Source organism: Lutra lutra, chromosome 8 (genome assembly GCF_902655055.1).
Source record: "Lutra lutra chromosome 8, mLutLut1.2, whole genome shotgun sequence".
NCBI lineage: Eukaryota > Metazoa > Chordata > Mammalia > Carnivora > Mustelidae > Lutra > Lutra lutra.
Window position 1 is genome coordinate 36170108 of NC_062285.1, and position 25111 is coordinate 36195218.

A 25111-nucleotide genomic window follows, 5' to 3' on the forward strand; every position below is an offset into this window, starting at 1 on the left:
GTGTCCTCCAGCCATGTGGTGAGAGACACAAGAGCCACCGGAGTCTGATTTCTTCTGTATTTGGGCTTATGAAAATGAGGCAGAGACCCTGTCCATTGGGGTATGCAGTTCAGTATGCTCTTCTTAAAGCTTAGCCAGCAGTGTGGGCAAATGGGCCTTGTCAATGTGGTCTGCTCTAGCAGCAGACAATACTCCATGCTGGAAACTCCCTGGAATTTATTCACTTAATGGGCAAGGCAAGGAAGCAGCATACTTCTCCTTGGAAGCTCTGGGTTTAGCCAGAGAACAGAATAACTATACGTCTCTGTGGATGGCAATTAATTGCCAAGTGAGTAGGGGATACTGCACATTTTAAATAACACAGTAAGAAGCATGCTCATCACCATTAATCATGAGTTAGGGGCTTCACCCCGACTTAAGGTGAAGAGAGGAGCCAAGATGCCAATTCCTGTGCCTTAGAGGTAAGCTTCTCTGTTACTCACAGGCCAATTTATTTATTCACCATACCATTCAGTCCACAAACGAATCAACTACTCCACAGTACCATCAACAGTATAATACAAGCTGCCAGGCATTTTTCCAGAAAGACCCTCAATGGCATCATTGTTCACTGTTACAATCCATCAAAGGTGCTGTCTTTGAACTTGCAAAACTACTTAGTAGAGCATAAAGGTCTCCTTAGGTTATTAAATTATGTTGTTATGAGTCCCTTATTGTTTGTGTGTTTTAATTTTGTATTTGTACCTTGAGCAGAATTATCAGAAAGGGAACAGTTGATAGATGTATTAAATCAGTCTTTGAAATGAGGGAGCAGAGATTTTGTTCTCTATTCACATCTTTGACTGTCTTCTTCCCTCTTCCCTCCACCTGCTCCTTCTCCCAGATTCCCAATTAGAACTCAGTTACTAATGAGCAGAAACACACAGAACTCAACTGGGGAGTTTGAACACAATGGACATAATGCCTGCTAATAAGGACAAGAAACTAAACTCATATCTTTATATATGTGTGCTAGGATATATGTGTATACACATTCCTACACAATAGGACATAAATACTCTAATGGGAAGACCATAATCTGCCTCCTGCCCAAAAAGATGAGCCTGGAGGAGGATGTCTGATTTAAAAAAAAAAAAAAAAAGAGTCCACCTTAGCAAAACCTCAACTGTCTTTTAGAATCTTTCTAAAAGGAATATGAAGCTTTACAGATCAACAGCAATTATGTCACATCTGTGACGAATTTCTTTGAGTAGAGATGATTGTTATCAATGCATCGAATATTGCTCCAGCAAGACAAACTATAAGGACAAGTTGGTCATAGACAGTCTTGCTGTTCCGGCCCCTGTCTCCTCCCTCTCCCGGAACCTAACCCAAGACAGAAAGACTGCTCACTGTTTCGGGGCTTTTCCTCATCCATGCCTTCATCCTCATTCTCGGGGTCAATGTCTTCTGCCTGGGTGATCCAGTCCAGGTAGCCCTTCAGGTCCTCTTCTAGCTGCTGCTTCTCTCGAAGCTTCTGGAAATCTCCCCGAGCCTTGGCCTTCTCCCTCTCTTTGGAAAACTCTCTGGGGAGTGAGAGCAGAGGGGCAGGGCAGCATACAAGAAGGAGGAAGGCCAGGTGGGCGGGATGGAGAGATGGAGATAAGAGAAAACAAAGGGATTAATTTCTTCACCCCAAGAGACCCGCCCACCTGCCCCAGCTCTCCACAGACAGCCTTCTCTCCTCATCCCAGGCTTTGTCTCTATTCTCACATAAACAGAAAGTCACCAAAGCAGACATTCCTGACGCAGGCCAACAGAGTACAAAGGGATGGATGAAGTCCATTTCCCTCATTCTTGGATCACAGTCATGGCCTTTGCCTTTTAATAACAACTATTCTCCCGTGACCCAGAAACCCCTTTCAAATGGTCACTAAAACCCCTCCATGACAGTTAGGGACTGTGCACTTTCATTCCTGCTGGAACTGGGTGGCCACTGGAAAACCTCAAAGTATGTCTGGGTGACAAAGGCGTTAAGGGCCGGTGGCATGCTGAAGCCCACTCACCCGCACTGGCTCCCAGGAGCCTACCACACATGGCTCTTTGCTGTTCTAGCTTCACTGATGTCTCCTTGTGGCTTGAAATTGGCCATGGTGGGAATATTTACACCGTGAAAATTGGCAAATGCTATAAACGAGGGCTCCCCCCACCCCAAAAGCCAATTGGTAGATATTTACCACTGATTTAAGGCCCAGGAGGTTTAACCACCTCAACCTCTCTTCTCATTTCTAGAGTTTGTTTTGCCACTTTTAACATGCCTGGAAGGATTTCTAATCTAGAGAAAGTTCTTTCCCACAAGGAGACAAATGAGGACTCTAAACACAAGAAAATGTCCTGGGGGCTGCCCTTATAGTTAAAAAAGAAATCTAATCAGGCTGGAAAAATACATAAAAGCAAGATGATATGAAAGTTAAATGATGCATTCAGTTTAAAACAATAATGGGTAGAAATTGCAATTGGATTGGGATTTGCTGGGAGAAAGGCCTATTGAAAAATTTCTGACAGAATGGTATTTCTTTCCTATTTTCTGATTCTGTCCTGATTTTCTCTCTGACTTCAAATTCACTTTCTGAGCAAGGAAGGGGCTGGCAGCAGAATGTATTGATCAAGAAGGCTAGTTCTCAACTCTCAAAGCAAGTCTGTGTCTTTTCTTCCAAAATAGGTATATTAGGAGCATTTTGGTTTTTGATATTCACTTCATGGGAAATGGGCCCTCAGTGGTGTGTGTGCACACACATGTGTGTATATATATGTGTGTATGTGAGAGGGTAACATGCACTGGGCATCTCGGTTAATTCACAGAGACAGAATTCCTCCTTCTTTCACCAGTACAGGCCTCGTTCAGGGCAGGAGGCTGCAGAAACCACCTTGAAGGAATTTCTTGAAAGGCACCTTAGAAGGAAGGATGCAGCAACAAACCACAGGTAGACGAAAGCTCCTGAATCCATCCCGTCATTTAGGGGCGGCTCTACCACCACCTCCATTTAGTATTTGCATTTTGCTTGTGTTGCTTAGGAGAGCACAGATATTTAGTCTTCACCATTTTCGTGGATAAAAAGGGGTTAGGACTGGGAGTGGTCTAGGGAATTTTTAAATTGGGAGATGTGGGGACTCTCAAGCTAATGAGTTTTCTTCAACTGCTGTCTTCATGACGCTCTGCTTTGGATGGAATTTTCTTCTTAAATTTGATTGAACCCAATTCTAATTGGATTGAACTTGCTCTTTCTCCGGCTTCCTGCCAACTGGCAGGTACCTTCATTTCCTTCCCAGGGAGTTTAATGCCAGGGAAAAGGCCAGATTGACAGCTCAGAATGAAGATGGAAGCTTTAGCCTCACTCTGTTCCCTCCCTCCTTTTGCTGTTGGGGATGAGCATGGATAGATCCCCTACATCTGGTCATACCACCTGGCTGTAGACTTGCTCTCTGGAGACAGTCACTTTATACAGCAGTTCCTTCCCCATGCAAATTGACTCCAACAATTGCGCTTCTAAGACTTTCTCTGGACTTTCTGCCCACACACATCTGCATTCTCTATTTCTTTTCTGTGGAATGGGTTTGGGGTTGTCAGGGGACTGAATAACAGAAGGTTCACTTTAGCTCTTTTGGAATATTTCACAGAGGGTTAAGTTCTAGTTACAGAACAATGACCCATCCTTCTTCTGGAGTCAGGAGAATAGGGCTGGGATCAAACTGGAGTAGGAACAATTGACCCAGTCCTGTGTTAGAGCATCTGCCCCGTGGAATGAAAGCTCATCATCCACACCCTAAGACTCTGGGGAGCTAACATAAACATCTGTAAGGAGAAAAGAAAATAAGGTTGTATTCGGGGTGTGAGGGGAGTAGAGACAGGGTCAGATCTGAAGCCTTACTGGCTTTCACTGGCTCCAGTGGAATGAGGGGCATAACTTGGCTTGTGGCTGGATGGAAGGTGAGCCAAGGTTTCTTTTCCCAGACTCCACTCAGTAAGGGATTTGCAGGGTGGTGGTATCTGATTCTCTTTATCTTCTCGCCTGGATACCAGCCATATGCCTGCTCTGGGGACTGAGCTAATGAAGACATGAAGCCCCAGCCTGACAGGCTGTGCTGGGCCCAGGGACCAGAGCTGGCTAGACAATCAGTCACAGCCATGGGATTTGTCATAAAGCAGGAACACAGCTCTTGCCAGCAATGGCCAACATGAAAAATGAGGGGTGGAATGGAGAGCTGGGGACCAGTCTCACTAATGTAAAGCATGCAGAGGGAGGTGTATGTAGAAAACCCAATCAATACAGAACGCTGGGGCTCTGGGCCCTCTGATGATCAACAGTCGATTCTTATTATTCATAGGTTCTGTATTTGCGAATTTGCTTACTCGCTAAAATTTATTTGTAACTCCCAGATCAATATATGTGTACCTTTGTGGTCCTATGCAGACATGCAAAAAACTGGAGTCACATTCGCAGCTGAAGTTAAACACGGCAACACTCTGCCTTCTTGTTTCAGTTCTCATACTGTAAACAGTGTACTTTTTATGATCTCTTTAGTGCCATATTTGTCACATCTCTGTGCTTTCTGTTGGTGGCTTTTCTGTTAAATAATAGTCCCCAAGCACAGTGCTGCAGTGCTGTCTAGAGTTCCTAAGTGCGAGAAGGTTGTGATGTGCCTTAGGGAAAAAGTACATGTGTCAGATAAACTCTGTTCAGGCATCAGTTAGTGCTGTTGGCCATGAGCTCATGTTAATGAATCAACAATATATATTAAATAAGATGCCTTTAAACAGAAACACACATAAAATAAGGTTGTGTATTGGTTGGTTGACACAAATGTTGTGACTAGAGGCTTACAGGATCCTCGCATTTCTCCTGTATTTCTCCCAAGAGTCCAAGAGTAATGGCTTAGTATTCATTAATTCAGTGTTCATAGTGACCTCATAGACTATAACTACACAGATAATGAATGTGACTATAGATGTTCTGTCCATCCACAAAGAATGCATGTCCCGGCCTTTCTCTTGGATCCTTCTCGTCCCAGACATTGTGTCTTAACTACAGCACCATGGTCCAGTTGTGTTTTCAGGTTGCAACATGCTTCATCACCAAGCCCCCTGTTGTTTTGGGGAGAGAGACAAGCCCATCTCCTGGGAGGAAAGAAGACAGGAGAAAGAAGACTATCCACCTAAGAGATCCTGAGTTCCTTGTCTACTGAAGGCACATGTCTGATGTCCTCGGTTTGCAATCACTTAAAATAAAAAGTGACCAGATTCCAGAGTCTGGGGACTTTTACCTGACATAGCTTAAGTGCAATTTTGAGAATCTCATTGTCACTGCTCTAATTTTAGTAGGCTGGAGGCTGAGATTTTTGGAGAGAAAAGCAAATATAATCCAATTCTTGTCTGTGCTAATACCAGTCCTGTGGTTTGTGAGGATCAATAGATAATGAACATGAAACCATTTTGAAAAAAATCAAGCAGAGAAAGTCAATTATCGTATGGTTTCACTTACTTATGGAGCATAAGGAATAACATGGAGGACATTAGGAGAAGGAAAGGAAAAGTGAATTGGGGGAAATCAGAGGGGGAGATGAATCATGAGAGACTGTGGATTCTGAGAAACAAACAGGGTTTTGGAAGGGAGGGTGGTGGGCGGTTGGGTGAACCTGGTGGTAGGTATTAAGAAGGGCAAGTTTCACATGGAGCACTGGGTGTGATGCATAAACAATGAATCTTGGAACATTGAAAGAATAAAATTAAATTAAAAAAATCCACGCGATATATATGACTTACATTAACTCTATCTGGCCTCATGAGAAAGATGTTCTGAATATGTGAATGTTCCAGATAAAGGGTGCCTAACTGTCTGGTGACCAAACTCTTAGAATGTTTACGTTTTTCTTTATAGAGTGTCCTCTTTCCTTCATAAGTAGAACACTCTAGGCATAGTTTAACCTTTCATTGGTGACTGAAGGACATAATTTATGAGGCTGTGTTACTGCGTTGGACTGTAAAATAGTATTGTCCTTTATTGGTGCGTGTAGGGTCTCAGGCCCCTCCAGTTCCAAAATGCTCCAAGGCTTTAGTTCTACTGGGCTGGTGTGGAGGGGTGTCTGTTCTCTCTCAAGGACTATTAACATTTGCAGGGGTGCCAGCCCCCATGTTAAACAACCATGCCCTCCTGCAGCCTCTTGAGTGGGGACTCTAGAGCTTTCTCTTGGGACTCTTTCTGTTCCCGGTGGCTGTTTCCAACAGCTGTCTCAAGGATTGCTTCTACCTTCCTCCCCATTCCTGTTGCTCCTCCTCATTGCACTTATTGCTCTTCACTTCCCCACTTCTTGACTCAGATTTAGGAACATGGGCTTAGCCAGTTAAATGGGTTTGGGGATTGGATCACATGGAGGTTAAGGATAGAGGCTGTGGATTCACATTGCTTGGATTTAATCCTGGATCCTCCATTTTCACCTGTAAGGATTGAAGCGGTTTCCTCATCTGTACCTCTGTTTTCTTCTCTATAGAATGGAGATATAAATAGCACCTAGCTCATAGGATTGTTGTGAGCCTCGAATGAGTTATCCACCAAAGCTCATGCACTGAGATTGCCATGGAGACTGGTTACTGTTAATGCTATCATTGGGACAATGAATTTCGTGGAGCTCTGAGACTGTTTTGGATGCTTTTGGAAGGTTGGTTTAATCAAGTCTGACTGATGAATAAGCAATTTTGTTGCATTTTTGTGATGACTTTTATGATATTGTCCTGACTGATCAAGATGCTGACCCAAAACTAAAACCATGGCTACCACCATGTGGTTAGCCAACAAGAGGCTGATTCTAGGTTTTGTTACTGCATGGACCCGGTGCAGGCCATTCAAAGTGGACAGCCCTTTTGACTGATTAAGAGGCCTCCTCAAACCAGGAAGGGGAGATGCCTACCAATCGACACTTCTTTGTCAGTGCAGAGGGTGCGCCCAGCAGCCAAGAAGCCTTGGAAGATGTTTTATCAGCAATTCCAGAACTGTGAGGAGCAGACTGCCTCTCTGGGACTGGGTCAGGGAAGGTGCCCTGCTATATGGACTCCAGAGCTCACAGTTCTGAGGTCTGAAAGCCTTAGTGTTCCTGTTCAGTCAATTCATGTTGGGAGTATTACTACATGACAAGTTTTGGGACTGAGTTGGTCCAAGACATGGTCTTTGAAACGATTTTTCTCCCACATCAGCAGCTGCTGCCATTTGACTTCTCTTCCAGGAAGACAATTTTCCCTGGAGGGGAGGCGGCAAGAATGACTGTGAGTAGATATCCTGCTTAAGAAGGGCCTTCATTGGCTAGTGCTGATTCTTCATTTTGGATTCCTGGGGGGAGTTTTACTTGCTTAGATTTGTTCCTAATTTCTGGGGGAAGAAAGTAGAATCACTTTTTTTTTTAAAGGTTCAAAGCTTATATATTCAAAGCTTATCAAAGCTTTGTATATTCAATGGACGGTGATGGGAAGATGGAGTCCAGGCTCTGCCTGAGTTCTGGTCCTTGTTCTAACACTTAGAAGCACAATGACATCACCTAAACCTGGGCTCACTTTCCTCATCTTTAAAAGAAAAAGGCTGAGGATTTTATGCAATAATTCCAGTTATGATAGGCATCAAGTAAACAATAATCATTGTCATGATAGCACCATTATTGAGCACTTACTATATGCCAAGTATTTTACACAAACGCTCTCACTCTAATATCACAACAATCTATGAGTTGGTATTATTATCTTCATTTTTTTTTGATGGTTAATTAAAGTTCAGGAGGGTGAAGTTGCCCAACATTATGCATCCAGCAAATGCAGAGCTGGGATATCCAAATTTGTCTTGAGTGGAGTGAAGTTGGTTTTTTCAATGCTTTGATTCATATAAATACAGGAGCATTTTCTTGTGTTGTAACACAAAAATGAAAACCTTTATATCTTCCAGGCAGCTAATCAGGGGCTTATGTTATCCTGTTCATCATTTTTATCCCTGATGGAAGACCCTAGTTTCCTGTGTGGCCTTACCTTGGCAAAAGGCACGGTGTCATCAAAGTCCCTAACAGGCACCCACCATAGGAAGGAGAGGGTGGAAGCAGATTCTTCCCTTCACCAAATCCCAAAGACTAAACCTGATGCTTTTGCATGGCATTAGGCTATGGCAGGAGATGGGAGGAGCTGTTCCCAGGTCATGTACTTAGTAAAAATTAAATGCAATCATTCCTGTCATGCCTGACTTTCTCCCAGCATTAATGTCCCTAGAGACATAGGAAAGGCTATTCAAAGCAGCTGACCTGTCTTGAGCAGGACAGAAATAGATTGTCCCCCTCCCCCTTGTAGCAAAGGCAGCAGAGTAGGTCACCCATGAGCAGGTCATCAGGAGCATTTAGGTGTTAGGGCTTGGCATGGCTGGTGTGGACTTGTGAAGAAAAAGGTAGGCTGAGGAAAGGCCCAATGAGTCTTTGCAGTGTCAAGGTGGCCGTCCTCAGGGCAGCTAGATGGCCCAAACATATGCTATTTCTACCACTTTTTTAACTTCATCAGAGCAAAGGCCAAAATTAGGCAAACTTTATACTTGTAGCCAAGTAGATACATTTAAAGGAAAGTATATTCCATCTCTATTCTCAAATAATCTATGACTTTGAACAGCTAAGCACCATTTCCATTCAGAAAAAGGGCATACAAGACACGGACTGTAGAGTCTATGAATTAGAATCAAAGAAAATTTTATTTTTAGTTTGTATTTGTTAACTTATATTTTAAATCAAACCCTTATCATCCCAGTCCATTCAACAATCTGTAAAAGCTACCTTAAATCTTTACTGTTAGCCTGCCACAAACTGTAATCAGGCAAGTACCTATTGGCAAGGCAATCCCTACCGTCAAACCCTTTCAACTCAAGGCTCTCACCACACAGCTCCTCAGATAGAAGGAGAAGCATCCTGCCTACCTACTTAGCTGCTTCAGGGTGGGAGGGGGTTGGATGAGCTAGGAGACAGGTGGGCCTAAGAATCTCCTTGTGAAGCCCAAACCAACAGATTAATCCTTGTACATTGGATCTTCTGTCCAGCCAGGCCAAGGCCATTCACTTCAAGGCTCCCGAGGTGGCCTCTTATCCCAGGTTCATCAGAGCCAGAAAAAAGAATAAAGCCAGGAATAGCAGAAAGAGTAAATAAAATAAAATCAAGACCTTTTTCCTTGGTCCTGCTTACCCGCTAAGAACACCGAGAACCAAGTTAAGTACAAAAAATGACCCTATGATGATTAGTGTAACAAAATAGATCCAGGGCCAGTCCCTTCCTACGGCATCATTGACCTGGAAGAATGGAATGATAGTTAGTGAGGCACACTCAGCAGCCGAGCACGGCCAAGTGCCCATCACCGGCTCCTGAACACTGACCCAAGCAGTGCTGGGACCCGGGGATCCTCTAGGTGCAAATCAGAGGCCAAAGAGCCTGCCCAGACACTGGGTCAGAATCTGTGGTTGAATGGGGACTTTTTTTTTCTGGTTTTCCTGGCCTGTTAGGATCCCATCCCTGAGGACCCTGGTGATGGATATAGTGGGTCCTAGGACCTTGCTCGGCTGCATTGTAAAGAGTACATAGAAACAGTCAGCTTACCCGCTCAATACACCGAGAACCAGATTTAGAACGAAAAAGGATCCAAAGATGACCAGACTGACAAAATACACCCAGGGTAACTCATAGCCCATAGCGTCCTGCATCTGGAAAGATGAAGGCAGGTTAGGAAAGAGAGAGCAGAATGAGTTAAAGTGAGGAGGCAGGCAGGAAGGGTGTGGACAGAACTGGAGGAAACTGGCAGGTCTAAGCCAGGATCCACTGTCACCACTGGTACCATCGATATTCAAAATACTTCCCCATGATCCTGACCTGAACTCTAAATTCTGGCTCTCTCTTTTGTTTTATTTTCCAGAACCAGAAAACTTTCTTCAATGTTTTCACTTATCTAGTAAGGTGGGTCACCTAAAAAAGTGATTTCTTGAGGCTAGAGTGGTTTCAGGTCAGTTGGGTTTTTGTGGCATGGAGTCTTCCACTGCACCCAGGATAGCCTAACCTTGGTGTCAGGTGGGCCTTGGCTCTTCCTGAAGGAGCCAGACACCTAGAACCTTTGAAGGTGCATGAAGAAGGAGAGCCCTTCCCAGGGGTTTTCCTGAGCTGGGCCTGGAATTTAGAAGCAAAACTGCAGTGTTTCACGAGCAGTCTGGGCCATGGACCAGGAAGGACTGTCGTTTTGGTTACTTATGCAGACAATAGTTCCTGACCTGCAAACACGTTTCCTATAGCCTGAAGACAGTGACCAGTACCTAACTGTATAATGGAGGCAGCCTCTGACAGGTGACAATCCCCTGCAGCAGCTGGAGGCAATGGTTTGCTGGGTCCAATGCTTTGGAGAACCGCTACGCATTTCTTCCCTGGGCTGTGTTCATTGACGTCAGTAGGGTACCCCGAAACTGGTCATGATGGGCAGAGTGGGCAAATGACATAGATCAGCCCCCTCTTTACCCTTAAGAACTGGTGGTTAAACATTTACCAGCACATAGATGGCTGGAGGGTAGTTGTAACATGATGTGAAGTTACAGAGCACGATTTTTATCAAACAGGAAATTTGTTCTGATTTAGGCTTTCAAATTTATTTCTTTTAATGCTTTCCAACTAGACTAAGCAGGATTTAGTCATATCTTTCTAAAATGAACCCCAACTTTGTCCTTGTGAAATTGCCTTACAGGAATCCAAATTCCTTATACAAGCTTCCCAAATGATTGATATTAGTGGATCTTTGAGTGTGGCCTTGACCTGTTTAGAAATGCTCATACTTGGCCCTCCCTGAAACTATGCAGGTGGGCCCAATAACCCATGTTTTAGCAAGCCCTACAGCAAGTCAAGTCTGATGTTAAAGTTTGAGAACCACTGATTTACAGCTATTCTCCATAGCTCTCAACTTCAAATATAAGGACACGACAAATACCGTGATTCGCTACCTGTCTCTGCTTTGTTACATGGCAGTGTTCTTTAAAGTGTGGTCTGAAGACCACAGCATCAGAATCATCTGGAAGGATTGTTAACGACACAGATTGCTCCCAAGTCAGTGAGCATCATGACTCTGCACATTAATCACCCAGGGGATTCTAAAGCTAGGTGCCTCAAATGAGTTACATGTGGGCTGGGATAGTACCTTCCTCAACCCTTCTCAGGCTCCAAGAAACCTTACCCATGTGCCTGAGGATGCTGGACAAATACTACGTTCTGTGTGTGCTGTGAGTAAAGCAGGTTGAGAAGTACCGCTCCCACCTAGTTTAACTGGTTTGAAGTGTTACATCCCGATAGGTTCTTTTCAAATCTAATACTATTTATCTGGGCTCACTATATTTTGGTTGAAGGAATCTACCAAATGCAGCCATAGCACAGAACACAAAAATTATGTTCAGGGTTTGGGGGTCATTGGCTTGAACTGAGTCACTGTCAAAAGAAGAGTTTCCAATGTAAGTCTACTTAACCATGTCGTAATTCAATTCAATTCAACAAGAATTTATTGAGCATTTCCATTCCCACATACTCTGCCATTTTTCACATGGTGCTTATCATTTTCCAATTCATTTATTACGTGTTTGTCTTCCATGCTAGAATGTAAGTTCCCTGAGGACAGGCAGTTTTGGTCTGGTTTGTTCACCAGACCAAATGCCAAAAACAGTGCCTCACATATGACAGGTACTCAGTAAATGTTGAGTGAATGAATGAACTTGTTATGTGCCAGGCACTGTGCTATGAATAGGAAGCCCTTCCTAGCATGGGGACAGATTAAAAAAAAAAAAAAGGCAACTATAATGTGAGGTGGTAAATGAGGTTGTAGGAATAACTATAGAGGGTTCTAGAAGTGTAGGGGGAAGAGTGGTTGTCTGAGGCTTGGAAAAGCAAGCAACTGACAGACCAGGCAGGACTGGGTAAACCTTGCACCATAGGGCAATGAAGGCAGGAGTGTAGGGGCAGATAGGAAGCCCAGAGGCCTTGTGATCCTGGGACAGAATTGGGGGTTTCCTAGGAAGTTGGCAATTACTAAAAATAGAACCCACAGCTGAAAACCCATCCTGGCTCTGGGATGGAGACTTTTCCCAGTGGCTGAGGGTGAAAATATCCAGAAAAACAGTGGTTGTTAGGAGAAGCAGGGTAGAAAGGTTTGTGTGTTTCAGAGCTTGCCCCCCATCACAGGGAGCCTGAAAGACTCCTTTAACCAGAAAGTAACCGTCAGAGGCAAGTCTACAAAGGAAACCAAACCAGCAGAGGAAAGTCCAATGACCACCCAGGAGGAGAAAAAGAAAACTGCACATGTAAGAAGGGGCAGGACTGGTGAAATGAAGTTAGGGAGGAGAAAGGCATAAGCATGATGGTGAAATAGCCAACCAGAGGCCATATAATGATTGTAAGTATGACCATGTGGTTCCAGGGTTTTTATGTCACATTTTATTATGGGGAACCATGACATAAGCCTTTAACTATTCTTAGCAGTGGTCTCATTAGAGTCCACATTTGTTCAACAGTATTTCCTGAGTGCCTGCTGTGTGTAAGATATTGTGTTCTGAGCCAGTGAGAGTGATGGGGTTGAAAACAGCCTTGGGATAGGAGAAGTCATCTGTGAGGAGGTGTTTATGGAAACTGGATCCAAGGCCATGAAGCCTCTATGTGTCCTAGGTCTTCCTTTCTCAGATTAAGTCTGGCCAGTGAAGGTCAGAGTCCTCTCCTCCTCCCTAAGTTAGGGAGGGTGGGGGAGGTCAGGAAGAGCTGATGGAAGCTGTGGACTCCCACCTGAGAAAAGGTCCATGCCCATGACGTTCTGCCTACAACCCCATGGGTGCATGGGCCCCATGTTTCTGATCAACCAGCTGCTCTGTGCTAATCCGGGAAGAGCTTTTCTCAAGAGTGGCAGAGGGCGCCTGTTCTGCATGAGTCCTCCTGCTTCGCCTCAGATCTCAGACCTCCTTACTTAGGACATATAGGAACATGTAGTTGCTGGAGGCAATGGCACACTTGCTGCTGTTCACCCTCCCAGAGCTGCCTCTGGAGCCTGGGCAGATGGAGAGTGGGCATGAGGGCTGGCTGGCACTCAACCAACCGCCTTGGAATGAAATTTCTCCTTACTGGTTCCTCATAACCCTAAAGAAAATACAGTTCCCTGAACCACATCTCTCTCATAAGTCAACAAACCCATGAACCTTGAAGATTTCCTTGGGCCCTTATTCATTTTTGGGTGTCCTTTCCTTTGTGTCCTAGGTGAGTGACTTCCAGCATCATTAAGGGCTTCAAATGGAGGGGGCTACAAGCCACATTGCCCATACGTAGCTCATAGAGAGACCTGTGATAATCTTATGACCCACAGATAAACTCATGACCCATAGATATCCCATTAATATCCTCATAACCTCATGACCCACAGATATCCCATTGATATCCTCATGATAACCTCATGACCTGTAGATATCCCATAGAGAGCCAGGGACATATCCAGGAGACTCATGGTGTCTACCTCTCCCTTATTCTATGCTTCTGCTTTGGTCTCATCCTTGTTGTGAGACAGTTCTTTCAAAGGTTTAAGATGCAGAATAGCAGGTGAGGGGCAGGAGGCAGGAGGCCAGATGGGAGATTAATGAGCTTCCAATGTATTCCTAAGACCCTATCACTTCTTCAGCAAGCAATGCTCAACAGCTACTGGCGAATGATTCTCTGGTCTGTCTGGCTCTGGCCTGAGAGGAAAGTGCCCCCTTTGTTTTCTCTTTTACTTTCTCCTCTTTATTCTAGGCCACCTACTTTTGGGGGCAGACTGGGTAGAGAGCATACAATACTGGATGGCTCTGAAGTAGGGCAATGCCTGGAGTGATGAGATTGATGTCTTAAATCAGCTGGAATGGAGCTATTAAGAAGAGAGTGAATAAATAAAGACATATTTTAAAAAAATGACCTAGATTGCTGACACCCTTATTTAGAGGTGAAAAAAGGATAGGTTTTCTCAAACCATTAAAGCTATATGTTTCTTAGGTTTATAACAAAGGAAGCTTTGTGACTTTTTTAAGGAAGGCACATATTTAGACATTTTGATGTCCACCATCAGCAGCCATTGCAGCCTCCAGGCTCAAGGACTTATAGGATGACCCCAGCCTTTGCTGAAACACATGCTTGATTATTCCTAGAGTCTACAGACAGCCCAAAGATGATACTCAATGAAAAACACAGAAGGACCTCCTGAAAACAATATCTAATTCCTTGAGGGCAACCTCAACCATAAACGTTCAAATCCAACATACATTTTTTTTTCCAAAGAAGATAAAATAGGAGGAACAACACCTCCTGGGTCCTAGTGCATCAAGGCCACTCTCAATCCTAGCTGATTTCCATGCGTTTTCAAGTTGTGGCAGTTTCTCCTAAGGTTCGTTCCACAGTCGCTGTGGATCTAAAAAGACTAAATAGTTTCACTAAATGCCAAGAGGCCTGTCACTTGACAGCAAAGGCAGGAGATGCAGACCCATAAAAATCACAGTGATTTCCACAGAGTATAATTAGAGGATAGGGTTTGCTACTGTCATGAATGCCAGTGCCCAGGGCAATGTCTCAAAAAATCTGTGACTACTCTTGACCTTCGTCACCTTGCATGCAGACACAGGGTTTCCACCCATAGGTCAATGAGTGAGCAGCAAGTCAGACAACAAGTTTAACCTGACTCCTTCCTGACCCTGCACCTGTTTATTGTTGTACGTGGAAAACTCATGACTGCCTCAGGGCACAGGTGAAAGCCTGGATTATGTGGGGGAAGACAACAAAAGGCTCCTAACATGAAAGCAAACCAACACATTTAACTCCTTGATCTACTTTTTTTTTTTTTTTTCCTTGATCTACTTTTTAAAAAATCCCCGAACTCACATGGGATCATGGGGATCATTGACATCCTGGGGGAGGTTAGGGAGTGTGAGTGGCCCCAAGTATGAACACTTGTGTAGGAGACAGCAGGCTCATAGCCAAAGGAAGCCCTGCTTATCTGTCCTGGGCAGCAACCAGCTGTGGGGTCAAGTTTGATACTGGTGACTGCACCTTTAGGCAGGTGGCATTTCAGGCACCTTGGGTGAGAGCACTTTGGGGGAAGATGAGCTGTTTCTTGGTTCTGTTGAGAGAACCTAAAAACCAGTTCTCTCCAATCTCCCTAAATGTTATAAACTTGCTTTCCCCAGGGGGAGGAGCCTCAAAGTGAGTGAAATTCCTCTTTCTCCCTGAAGTGTTCTGTGCCAACACAGAGCTCTGAGTATACTGCCTTGCTGAGTCATGTTTCCTTATGTGTCCTCTATCTCTTCAATTAGATCTTAAATTCCTTGAAGGCAGGACTTCATCTCTCCATCCCTCTACCCCAGACCCTACTCAGTCCCAGGAACATAGTAAATACTCAATAAATGTTTATTAAATAGATTATTAAATAATAAGGACTCATCTAATACCAGTGAAATGAATAAAATAAAGCCTAAAAATTAAGTAAGTAATAGCATTGAGAGTTGCTAATTTTCTTTCTTGACATGCTTGTAAACCACTAGTTTATTGTCTAGATGACATTCTTTGTCTAAAACAGCATGGGCACTAAGTGGGGAACACTCTAATAGAAGCAGATGAAAAGTTAAGAATTATAGGGTCCTAAGTAGGACCTACCACTTTCTCTGTTTGATACCTGTGAAAAAGCCCAGGATGCTGTTTCTAGGTTACTTGAGGATTTTTTCCCAGCTCTTCACTTAGAATGACTATTAGGTCATAAATAGAACTCAGCTCCATTTCCGCTTTCTTGATGCCTTCAGAGACATTCTCTATGTTCTATAGTGAAAAGAGGTGGCTTTTTGAAAAAAAGATGGAGTGGGGAAAAAATAGGGTAAAGCCTGATTCAACCTGCCTGGATGTAAAAGACCTTTGTTATAAATGAAGGATGTTTCAGCAGCACCAAGAGCAGATGTGAATGTCCATCTCTGTGTGTATGAGAGTGTAGAAGGAATTATCTTCCCAGCATGTCCAGACATGTAAGTGGGATGACAAGACCAAGTGTGGAGCTGACAACTGCCTCATGAAAGGTTAAAATACTAGAATTTTGTTCCCAAGTTCTCCTGTTGAACCCAAACTAACCCAGATACTACAGAAGACACTATTTGTGATTCTAAAAATCTTTTCTTTATATGACTTCTCATTAAGTATTCTTTCTAATTCTATTTTTAAGCTCAGTTTCTATTTTTTAAGCCAATTGTTGGGGTGGGGCAATGGGTGGTGTTGGAAAGAAGTGATCCCACTATGTTTGTGGTAGGTAGGGTTGGGCATGAGTCCAGGGAAACTAGACCTGAGTGATTTTACTGTGCTGCACAGTATGTAATATTCTTGGGGGCCCTGGATCAGGAGGGTATTCATCCTCTTGATGAAGGCTTATTCAGGCATCTAGATTCCAGAAGAGCTAGAAACGTGTATGTTTGGGTGATGCCTACTTCTAACTGCTCCCTCCCTTTCCCACAAGTCTCACATGTAACTTTCTCCAGGTATTCCAAACACTGGGTAAGCGGTCATGTTATTCTGTCCCCAAGAGCATGGGGTTATCTCAAGTACAAACTCAGCACCTGACTGATGTTTATGTTAATTAACTGTGATCTGGATGCACTGTGGAAGGGATAATGATTTTCAAACAGACTCAAGCCACATCTAAGAATCCTGAAAATGATCTTGATTCAGCAGCCTCTTCTATCTTCAGGAAGGCACATTCTCAAACCATATAAGATAAGTAGTTTTGAATTACATGCAGAAAGTTAGGTGTGTTTGGTTAAAAAAAAACAACATAAAAATCTGAACATAGAAATAGAAACTAATGGTGATGCTATACACTATTGGATTCTTCCCTCTCTTGGTGGTTCATTGTTTCTGAAGAAGGCTGATACTTTTGTTTGCTCACCATTCCCCACCATTTTAGAGACATGGACATTCTGAGAGTAAATGGGGCTTTGGCTTAAGAAGCTATTGCTCAAGGAAACCACACCTCAAACTGAGTTTTAGCTTAGTTTCCGAATCCCCAGTGTCCCCCACTCCTTACCCTGTTATCTGCAGATTCAGTAAAAGAAGTGTTTCAACAAATCATTCACCTTAGTTGGAACCTTGACCCAATGTATGGCCAGTAACTTTAACTAGCTGTTCTAGTATTACTTGGCCAAGTTTGATCTTCTTTTTAGTCCACTAACTCTTCAAATCATAACAATGGGATGAAATAATGGATGCCACAGAAAAAGAGAAATGGATTTGATATTATCCACAGTAGGAAGCAGGTGTCTGCCATTTGCTACTGTTGACCTCCCTGATCCCTTCCATCCCAAGCTATATCCAGTGATTGAATCAATTGCTTCTTTAGCACTTTAGTGGCTGATTCTCTCCCTAGGAACATCTAACAAGCTGTTTGATAGTTCAGAATGAACCTGGCTCTGGGGTTTCCATTCATTGCTATACTTGAAAATCTTGGTTGATCCTTCCAACATTCTGTAGACTTGCCCTTTGGATTTGAAGGGAAATGCATTCTTCTGAGTGGAAGACCCTGCTTCTTCAATTTCCATGGAAACTATAGCTTCCTAGACTAGTTCAAATCCAGTGGCATCAAAGCAGCACCATGCAGATTGAATAGGTGAGGCTTCTAGGGGTTTTCAGACTCCTACTCGGGATCAGAATCACCCAGAGAGCCTTTCAAAATGCAGATACTGGGGCCTAACTTTGGAACTTCTCATTTAGTGGCTTGGAGGAAAGTCTGGGTATCATTATATTTAGAAAGTTCCATGTTTTATGCTAAAGTACATTGAGATTTGAGAGTCTGTGGGTTTAGAGATATAAGCTCAGAGGCAAGAAGGAGGAATGCTGAAGGGGGAGGAAGTAAGAGGGAGAGAAAAGAAGGAGGAAAGGAAAAATGGCCATAGAAAGGTCAAAGCAATTAGAGAAATTGTCTGAAAGCAGGAGCATTGGGCTGGGAAGTGCTTCCATCACGAATACCCAAGTATGAGGCTGTTTCAGCTTTACGGTATGTGTGTGTGTGTGTGTGTGTGTGTGTGTGTGTGTGTACATGGGCATGTGTGTATGCGTGCACGTGTGTGTGTGTATGCATGCACACACACACACATACACATAGTATGGCCGTTTTGGGAAGGTGCTGGGAAAATCAGAGAGGCATGTCCCATGAGCCTGGGATTGTTCCTTCACCTCTGACACTTTTTCTGTTCCCAGCCTGAGCTCTATCACACACACCCCAGGGGAGAAAGCACAACACAGCTGCTGAAAATTGGTAGTTGCAGTTGTATGCTTCTTCTCATTCCCCACTCTGGCTGTCATTACGACAGTATTTCTTTGGGTCACATCTGGCTGGTGGGGTATCAATGACTTATGTTGGGGGAGAGGGAGGGAGTGATGAAGGAAGATCACAAAAATACACCAGGGCCATCAGCAAAGTAAATTATACCTATTCCCCCAGCCCTACACCCACCCACCCACTGCCACCGTGCCCTCAATTTACCACCACGGAAGGCGTTCCTATAGCAACTTAAAGCATGGGTTTGAAGCTCATGTGATGAGGCTCCAAAGCATAGTTCCATGTGCTCATACATTACATGGCCCATAGCAGAAACTGCCCATGTACAGAAGGGTATTTCTGTCCTTGGATAGCCAGAGAGATCTACCCAAGGTAGAAGGACTACTTGGGAATTTGATCAGCTTTACTAAATGAAATAAATTTGCCTAAGCATAGTACATTCAATTCCCTCTTTTCCTCTTAGAAATTATTCAAAGCCAGTTTTGTTGAGCATGGGCCAAAAAATGTTTTCCAGTATTTCATTTTAATTTGAGAAAGAGGTGACTTGACCTTTGTCTTCTTTTCAAAGTATCACAGCACAGCAACTTTACCATGGCCCGGTTCTAGTCATACCATCATTATTCAGTTTAGATTTACTGTTTCTCTAGACTGAGATTTTTAGTCTGAACTGGATGTTGTTTACATCTGAATCCTGTACCTAGGAGCTTCTCTGGCATGCAAGGAATGCTCAATAATAATGCTCTGGGTACAAGGTTCTCAGGCAAGTTTCAAGTAGTCATTTGCAGAAAGTATGCATTTGATAGCAACACTGGGTTTCAGCATGTTGACCTGAACATAAAAACTCGATAAAGAGGATTTTTGAATCAATAGGTTATGGAGCTCATGAAAAAATTAAAAGATACAATACCCTGTATCACATCTCTGTGTTATTACAAAACTCTTCCGATTTTAAGAAGAAGTCAACACCTCTCTTGGCACCAGTTCCTTTCTATCTGGTGGCTCTGTTCAATGGGAAGCCATTTTCTTCCCTCTCCCTCTTCCCTGCTTTAGTATGTAGACACTATTCCCCAAGCAGACTCTTAGACTGTTTTCAGCATGGCCAAATAAATTCGACTATTTGCAAAACTGTGGGTGAGATGGTATTTTCAAGACTGGCAACAAGCATTTTTCACCCAAATGCTGGAGAACAACACTGGATTCTGGCAAGTCATTTCTCATGCTCAAGTAGGAGATCCTACAAAGAATTATATTTTCTGGAGCTTTTACAAATAATGGACTTGACTCTGCCAGAAAGGAGACAGCTCAAATATGGTGTGTATATTTGCCTGTCCCATAGGCAGAAATCTGGCACTTTAACAGCTTGAAGGTTGGCAAGGTAGTGTTGGCTGCTGGATAATAAAAGGGGCATCTTGAAGGTAAAAGAAGATTTACCAATGACTGGTTGACACGTAGGAAGTAGTGTTTCTAAATACGCACACATAACCAGCAGAGTGTTTTGCTAGCAGTGAAAATGATGGCAATGTGTTTGTCTGATGGACTACTCTAATATGATAAGATAAGATTAACATGAGAAATAGAAATATAATAGCATGCCATAATACTAACAGTTCAATAAAAATTGTTTCTTGTTAGAAGACCAGGCCTGGCTTTTCTCCTTAGCCCTAAAAATTAATAATTGTGCTCTCTAGCTCTCTTTGGGGGGACAGATGCAAGACAAGGATAAGAACAGAAGAAATTCTACAGTTTCTACAGGAAGGGGAGTTGAATAGAATCCTTGTGTCAGGTTTAGCCAACTCATTCACAGATCATCAGCTGTAGGCCCGTATTTCTCACTATGGTAAGATAAACTGAACGATGACATTTCTCTTAGGCTGATGGGCGGACAAAGAGACTCATTAGGGTGCAAATTTCATGCTTTGTTTCTCATGAAAGACCTGGAAGAAATCAAAGACATTCATCAACTATTCCATCAAGTTGTGTATGTGACCACAAAGTCATGGGAAGAGTGGAAGAAAAGGGAGATGTTGAGGAAAGGCTCACAGCCTTCTGCACTCCCTGCCTCTGCCCATGTCAAGTTACGTACCCAGTACAGCACATCTGTCCAGCCCTCCATGGTGATGCACTGGAACACCGTCAACATGGCGAAGGCAAAATTGTCGAAGTTGGTGATGCCGTGCTTGGGCCCGTCCCACCCGGGCTTGCAGACAGTGCCGTTCTGACACTGCCGCCCATGGCCTGTCTCCAGAGCACAAGGGGAAGGATCATCTTCTGCTGGAACATCTTGAATGACCAGGGAAAAAGAGAAGGCGGCAGAGGGGATGGACAGAGATGGGCAGAGAAAGGAGAAAGAGGTCAGAGAGAAAACTGGCAGGATAAGGTTGATCGGTTAGGCAAAATAACCACAACAACCATAATGCAGAATACGTTTTCATTAGTTCCCCCACAGACAAATTAAACAACATAAGGAATGAGGTATTCATTTTAGGCTGCCATTGATTTAGGGGGTCAGTACTTTGAACTAATTGTAAAACTGTATTTTAACCTCGTTAATTTCAAAGATGGTAAGGCTATTGCACATTCTGCTGAAACATGTTGTCATCATGGTCAATGGCAAATGGACAATAAAAGCTAATGATGATGCAATCACTCCAAGTGGAAAACATTCTGGAAAGTGATAGGAAGTCCACCTTTTCTTTCTTTGGTGATAACGTATCTGTGGAGCCTTCCATTGGAATACCAGAGTTTAGGGTGAGGGTTATATTGATTGGAAGAATCTCTCACATAATCAGCCAAGAAGTCCCATTCTGTAACACTTTCTCCATTATGTGTTACAGGACACATTACCAAAGATACAAGTCATTTTATAGTAGAAGCCTTATGCTGATGAAGGACAAAATATAAATTCTTCCCATGAGGGGAAGTATCAACAATAGTGGTCTTTATTACAACCCTCGAGCATAAACACTGCTGATTGTCATGTGGAACCTTGCAGCACTGCTCTTTGGTTTCCAGCATGAATACCTTTCAGAAGAGAAGACTCCTTTTCTGACCTCTAATCAAGACAGACCTGCAGTGGGTGACAGGGACAATACTCCCTAGGTACCGACAGGGCTTTTTCAGGAAACTGTACAACATATCTCCTGTGGCTACAGATGGTGCTTGGGCTAATTTCACATGCTGGGAAGTGTTACTAAAAAATTAATAATTAAGATGTAGCTTATATTTTTGGTGTGGAGATCATTGGTAAATTGAAATAAGACTAGACTGATCTAAGGGCACCTAGGTGGCTCAGTCAGTTAAGCATCTGCTTTCTGCTCAGGTCAGGACCTCAGAGTCCTGGGATTAAGCCCCACATCACACGGGGCTCCTGCTCAGCATGGAGTTTGCTTCTCCCTCTCCCTCTGCCCCCTCCCACAACCTTATGTGTACTCATGTGTGCTCTTTCTCTCTCTCTCTAATAAATAAATAAAACCCTTAAAAAAAAAAAGACTAGACTGATCTAAGAATTCCCATTATGGTAAAATACTGGTAGCCTTGACCCAGCTGTGGAAGGTAATAATAGTTTGAATTTCACAGAAGTTTCTGAAATTTAGGACATTGTCTCATGCATTGTCTCATGTCTTATAGAAGGTAACAGTAATAAACAGAATAGACTTCGGTCATAACAAATGATTGCCTTTAACAATAATGAAGATATGCCCCCAGATAGAGAATTTACTTATGGTTCTTCATTTAGAGAATAACAGATCACCCTGGGTCTTTTCTTATTTCATATGCATTACAACAATTACGAATGTCTAGTACCTCTGTATTGAAGACTATTGGTTGGTTGGCTCTTTCTCAATTTGTGGTTTCAAATTTGAAACTGTTTACTCCAAAGTGGAAGACAGGAAGAGGAATATTAATCCTAACTAAGAGACAGTTCTTACGAGAATGGAACTGAGCAGTATGGTTGGAAATACATGCTGGAGTGTGTCTTCTTGGCTTTTTTTACTTTTTTCTCTCTTAACAGCTTTATTGAAATATAATTTACATGTCTTACAATTCATCAATGTAAATGTACAGCTCAATTATTTTTAGTAAATTTATATAGTTGTACAGCTATCACTACAACCCATTTTAAAACATGTCCATCATCCTCCTAAATTCCTGTGTGCCTGTTTGCAGTCAATCCAAGCTCCTCTCCCCAGCCCCCAGCAACCTGATCTACACTCTGTCTCTACAGCTTTGCCTTTCCAGAAATTTCATATAAATAGAATCATACAATATGTGGCTTTTTGTGTCTGTCTTCTTTCACTTCGCATAATGTTTTTGTGGCTCATCTGTGTTGTTGCCCATATCAGTATAGTATATTTGTTTTTGTTGCCAAGCAGTGCATTTCACTGTATGTCTAACCATTCACCAGTGGATGGACATTTGGATTATTTCCAGGTTTGGGCTATTGTGAACCATGCTTCCTGGCTTATCCTTGGCCTGTTGCTTCAGGTTGTGTGTGGGTCTTTGTGTGATGACCAAGGTATAAAGGCCTGCATCACTGGTCCCTGAACTGTTTGAGGGAATGACAGTGTCCACCCCATTTCCTGACTCCAGGGTCTGGCTCCCAGTAGGGTTCTGCTCCTAGAACTGAACTCTAGTCAATTTTTTGTGACTTCTGAATTTTTAAAGTCTTTGGAGATTCGGCTGTGAGTTTAAACAACAGGAGGCTATAAAAAGAGGGACACTCAGAAATCAATCCCAACCCTAAAGAATGCATAAAAAAGTGGGCAACAAACACCTAAAAAATTGAGAGACTGGGAAACCAAGAACTAAATACATTATATGTTCTGTTGGGTTTCTCACCCGTTCTGGTGATGACTTTCTACTGTGATATGTTCAGTCACTGTGATAAAAGTGCTGGAATGATATAGGAGATGGGAGCAAAAAAGAAGGTGAAAAAACAGAGGAACAACTTGCATTTCTTTTTCTCCTATTTTGCCTTCTAGTGAATAAAGATGTTGTTAATCTTTGTGTTGTCACTGCTCATCTGACAGCCTTCCCTGTGCTCTCTATTTCTGAAACAGGCAAAAATAAGGCAAAAGTGAAGGTTGCTAAAGTGAATGCTGAGTGTCCTCAAGGAAGAAAAACATCTTTTGGGTTTTTTTTTTTTTAATTTCTTTTCAGTGTAACAGTATTCATTGTTTTTGCACCACACCCAGTGCTCCATGCAATACGTGCCCTCCTTAATACCCACCACTTTTTGGGGTTTTATAGAAAAATATAGGTTGAAAGGAAAATGGCATCAAGGGGAAGGGATCTCATTAATAATAATAATAATAAAAGGGTGAGGTTCAGAGAGATTATCTAAAGGCTCAAACACCACTGCTATTTTAAACTATCTTGAACAACAATAAAAAAAGATTCGAGAACAATTAAGAAGCAATGATGATCTGGTAAAAATAGGTATCTATAAAAAGCACTGAAGGGAACACTTGAAAAATGTGAACACACACACATCAGCAGGTCCTTGCGACATGCACTTGAAGGTGGGGGGAAATTAGTTTGAACATGAAAATTGTGTTGGTTTTCTTCTGCAGAGTCATGAAGCCTCAGGGAGGAAAGCAGGAACAAAAGTAGGAGAAAGAAACAAAGATGTAGGCCTTATGCTTTAAAACAGAAGTGAAGTAGAATCATTCTGGAAAGTCCAAATTAAGTTTGTGGTGAAAGAATGGAGGAAAGATTAGGAGAGATTTTAGAAACGCAGTTAATACCAACAAAAACATGAAATCCTGGGAGAGTGCCCGTTAGGGGTTCCAAGGAGAAATCACAAAAGACAAAATCAATTACTTTTTTAGGACCCAACTTTAAGGAGTGAATACAATGAGAGTGATTTCATTTCTAGGTTTGAACCAACCAATTCTTTGCCAGCCTCAGGGGTAATTAGTGTGCTTGGGAGAGCGATTCAGAGTGGCCTGGCTCAGAGTGCCATCAGACAGATGGGACAGCGAGAAACAAAAGGTGCCGGCATATGGTGATGTGTCTGTTGAGGAACTAGGAAGGCGCCTTGCAGATGCCTCTGGGATCAGAGAAAAACTGCCTCTTCAGAGACCACCTCTACAGGGAACTGGAAGGGCAGCCTACAGGCTGAATTATGGTCCACCCAGCTAGCTCCAGAGCTTTCTTTAGCCAAAGCATGGCTCAAAATCTGATGTGTCCTACAATCTACAAGCACATAAAATTCCCAGCCTGAGAAAAAGTCTTAGAGTGCAACGAGAAGAATTTGATCTAAATTCCTTTATCACAAAGGCTCACAAACACTTTTGTATAATCCAAATTGGCAGAAAAATATGGTAATTCAACACAAAGTCTGAGGTTTATGCAAAACATCACCCATTCCAAAGGTGGTATATAACTCTCCAAAACCAACGTGGGGGTTGGTTTCAAAGATTGCAGGTTTTTGGTCTTCTCTATGGCTGCACGGAGTATGTCCAGATTCCCATACTTTTTTTTTTTTCCCTTCTCATTAGTTTAGTCACTATGTAGGTGGAAGAGGCTCTGATGACTGTGGTTTCATGTTCTGTTGGGAAGGATGGAGTGAGGCCCTGGATTTGTCATCAGATGGCAGATTTAGGAAGGAGGAGCTCTAAGAGCTCCTGATTGCAGAGTGTTGAGTGAAGAGGCATCTATAGCCAGGTGTCCTCGGCCCCTCTTCCCAGCAGGGAGCTTGGCTCCACACAGAGTGAGGTCACCTTCCTGGAGCTGGCATGG

General features: G+C 43.0%; 1 protein-coding gene across 42 annotated transcripts in view; it reads right to left on the reverse strand.

The window, feature by feature from the left end:
- CACNA1C (calcium voltage-gated channel subunit alpha1 C) overlaps positions 1-25111 on the reverse strand; it is a 735566-nt gene that overhangs the window by 184844 nt on the left and 525611 nt on the right. For 28 of the 42 annotated variants that reach the window (XM_047742048.1, XM_047742037.1, XM_047742034.1 and 25 more), the window contains exons 7-9: positions 20451-20647; positions 9226-9329; positions 1393-1565 (exon numbers count right to left, since the gene is read on the reverse strand). In XM_047742048.1, coding sequence (XP_047598004.1) covers positions 1393-1565; positions 9226-9329; positions 20451-20647 — 474 coding nt within the window. Of the gene's footprint in view, positions 1-1392; positions 1566-9225; positions 9330-9633; positions 9738-20450; positions 20648-25111 lie in introns of all 42 variants that reach the window. The other 14 variants (XM_047742079.1, XM_047742060.1, XM_047742039.1 and 11 more) reach the window with 1 other exon arrangement.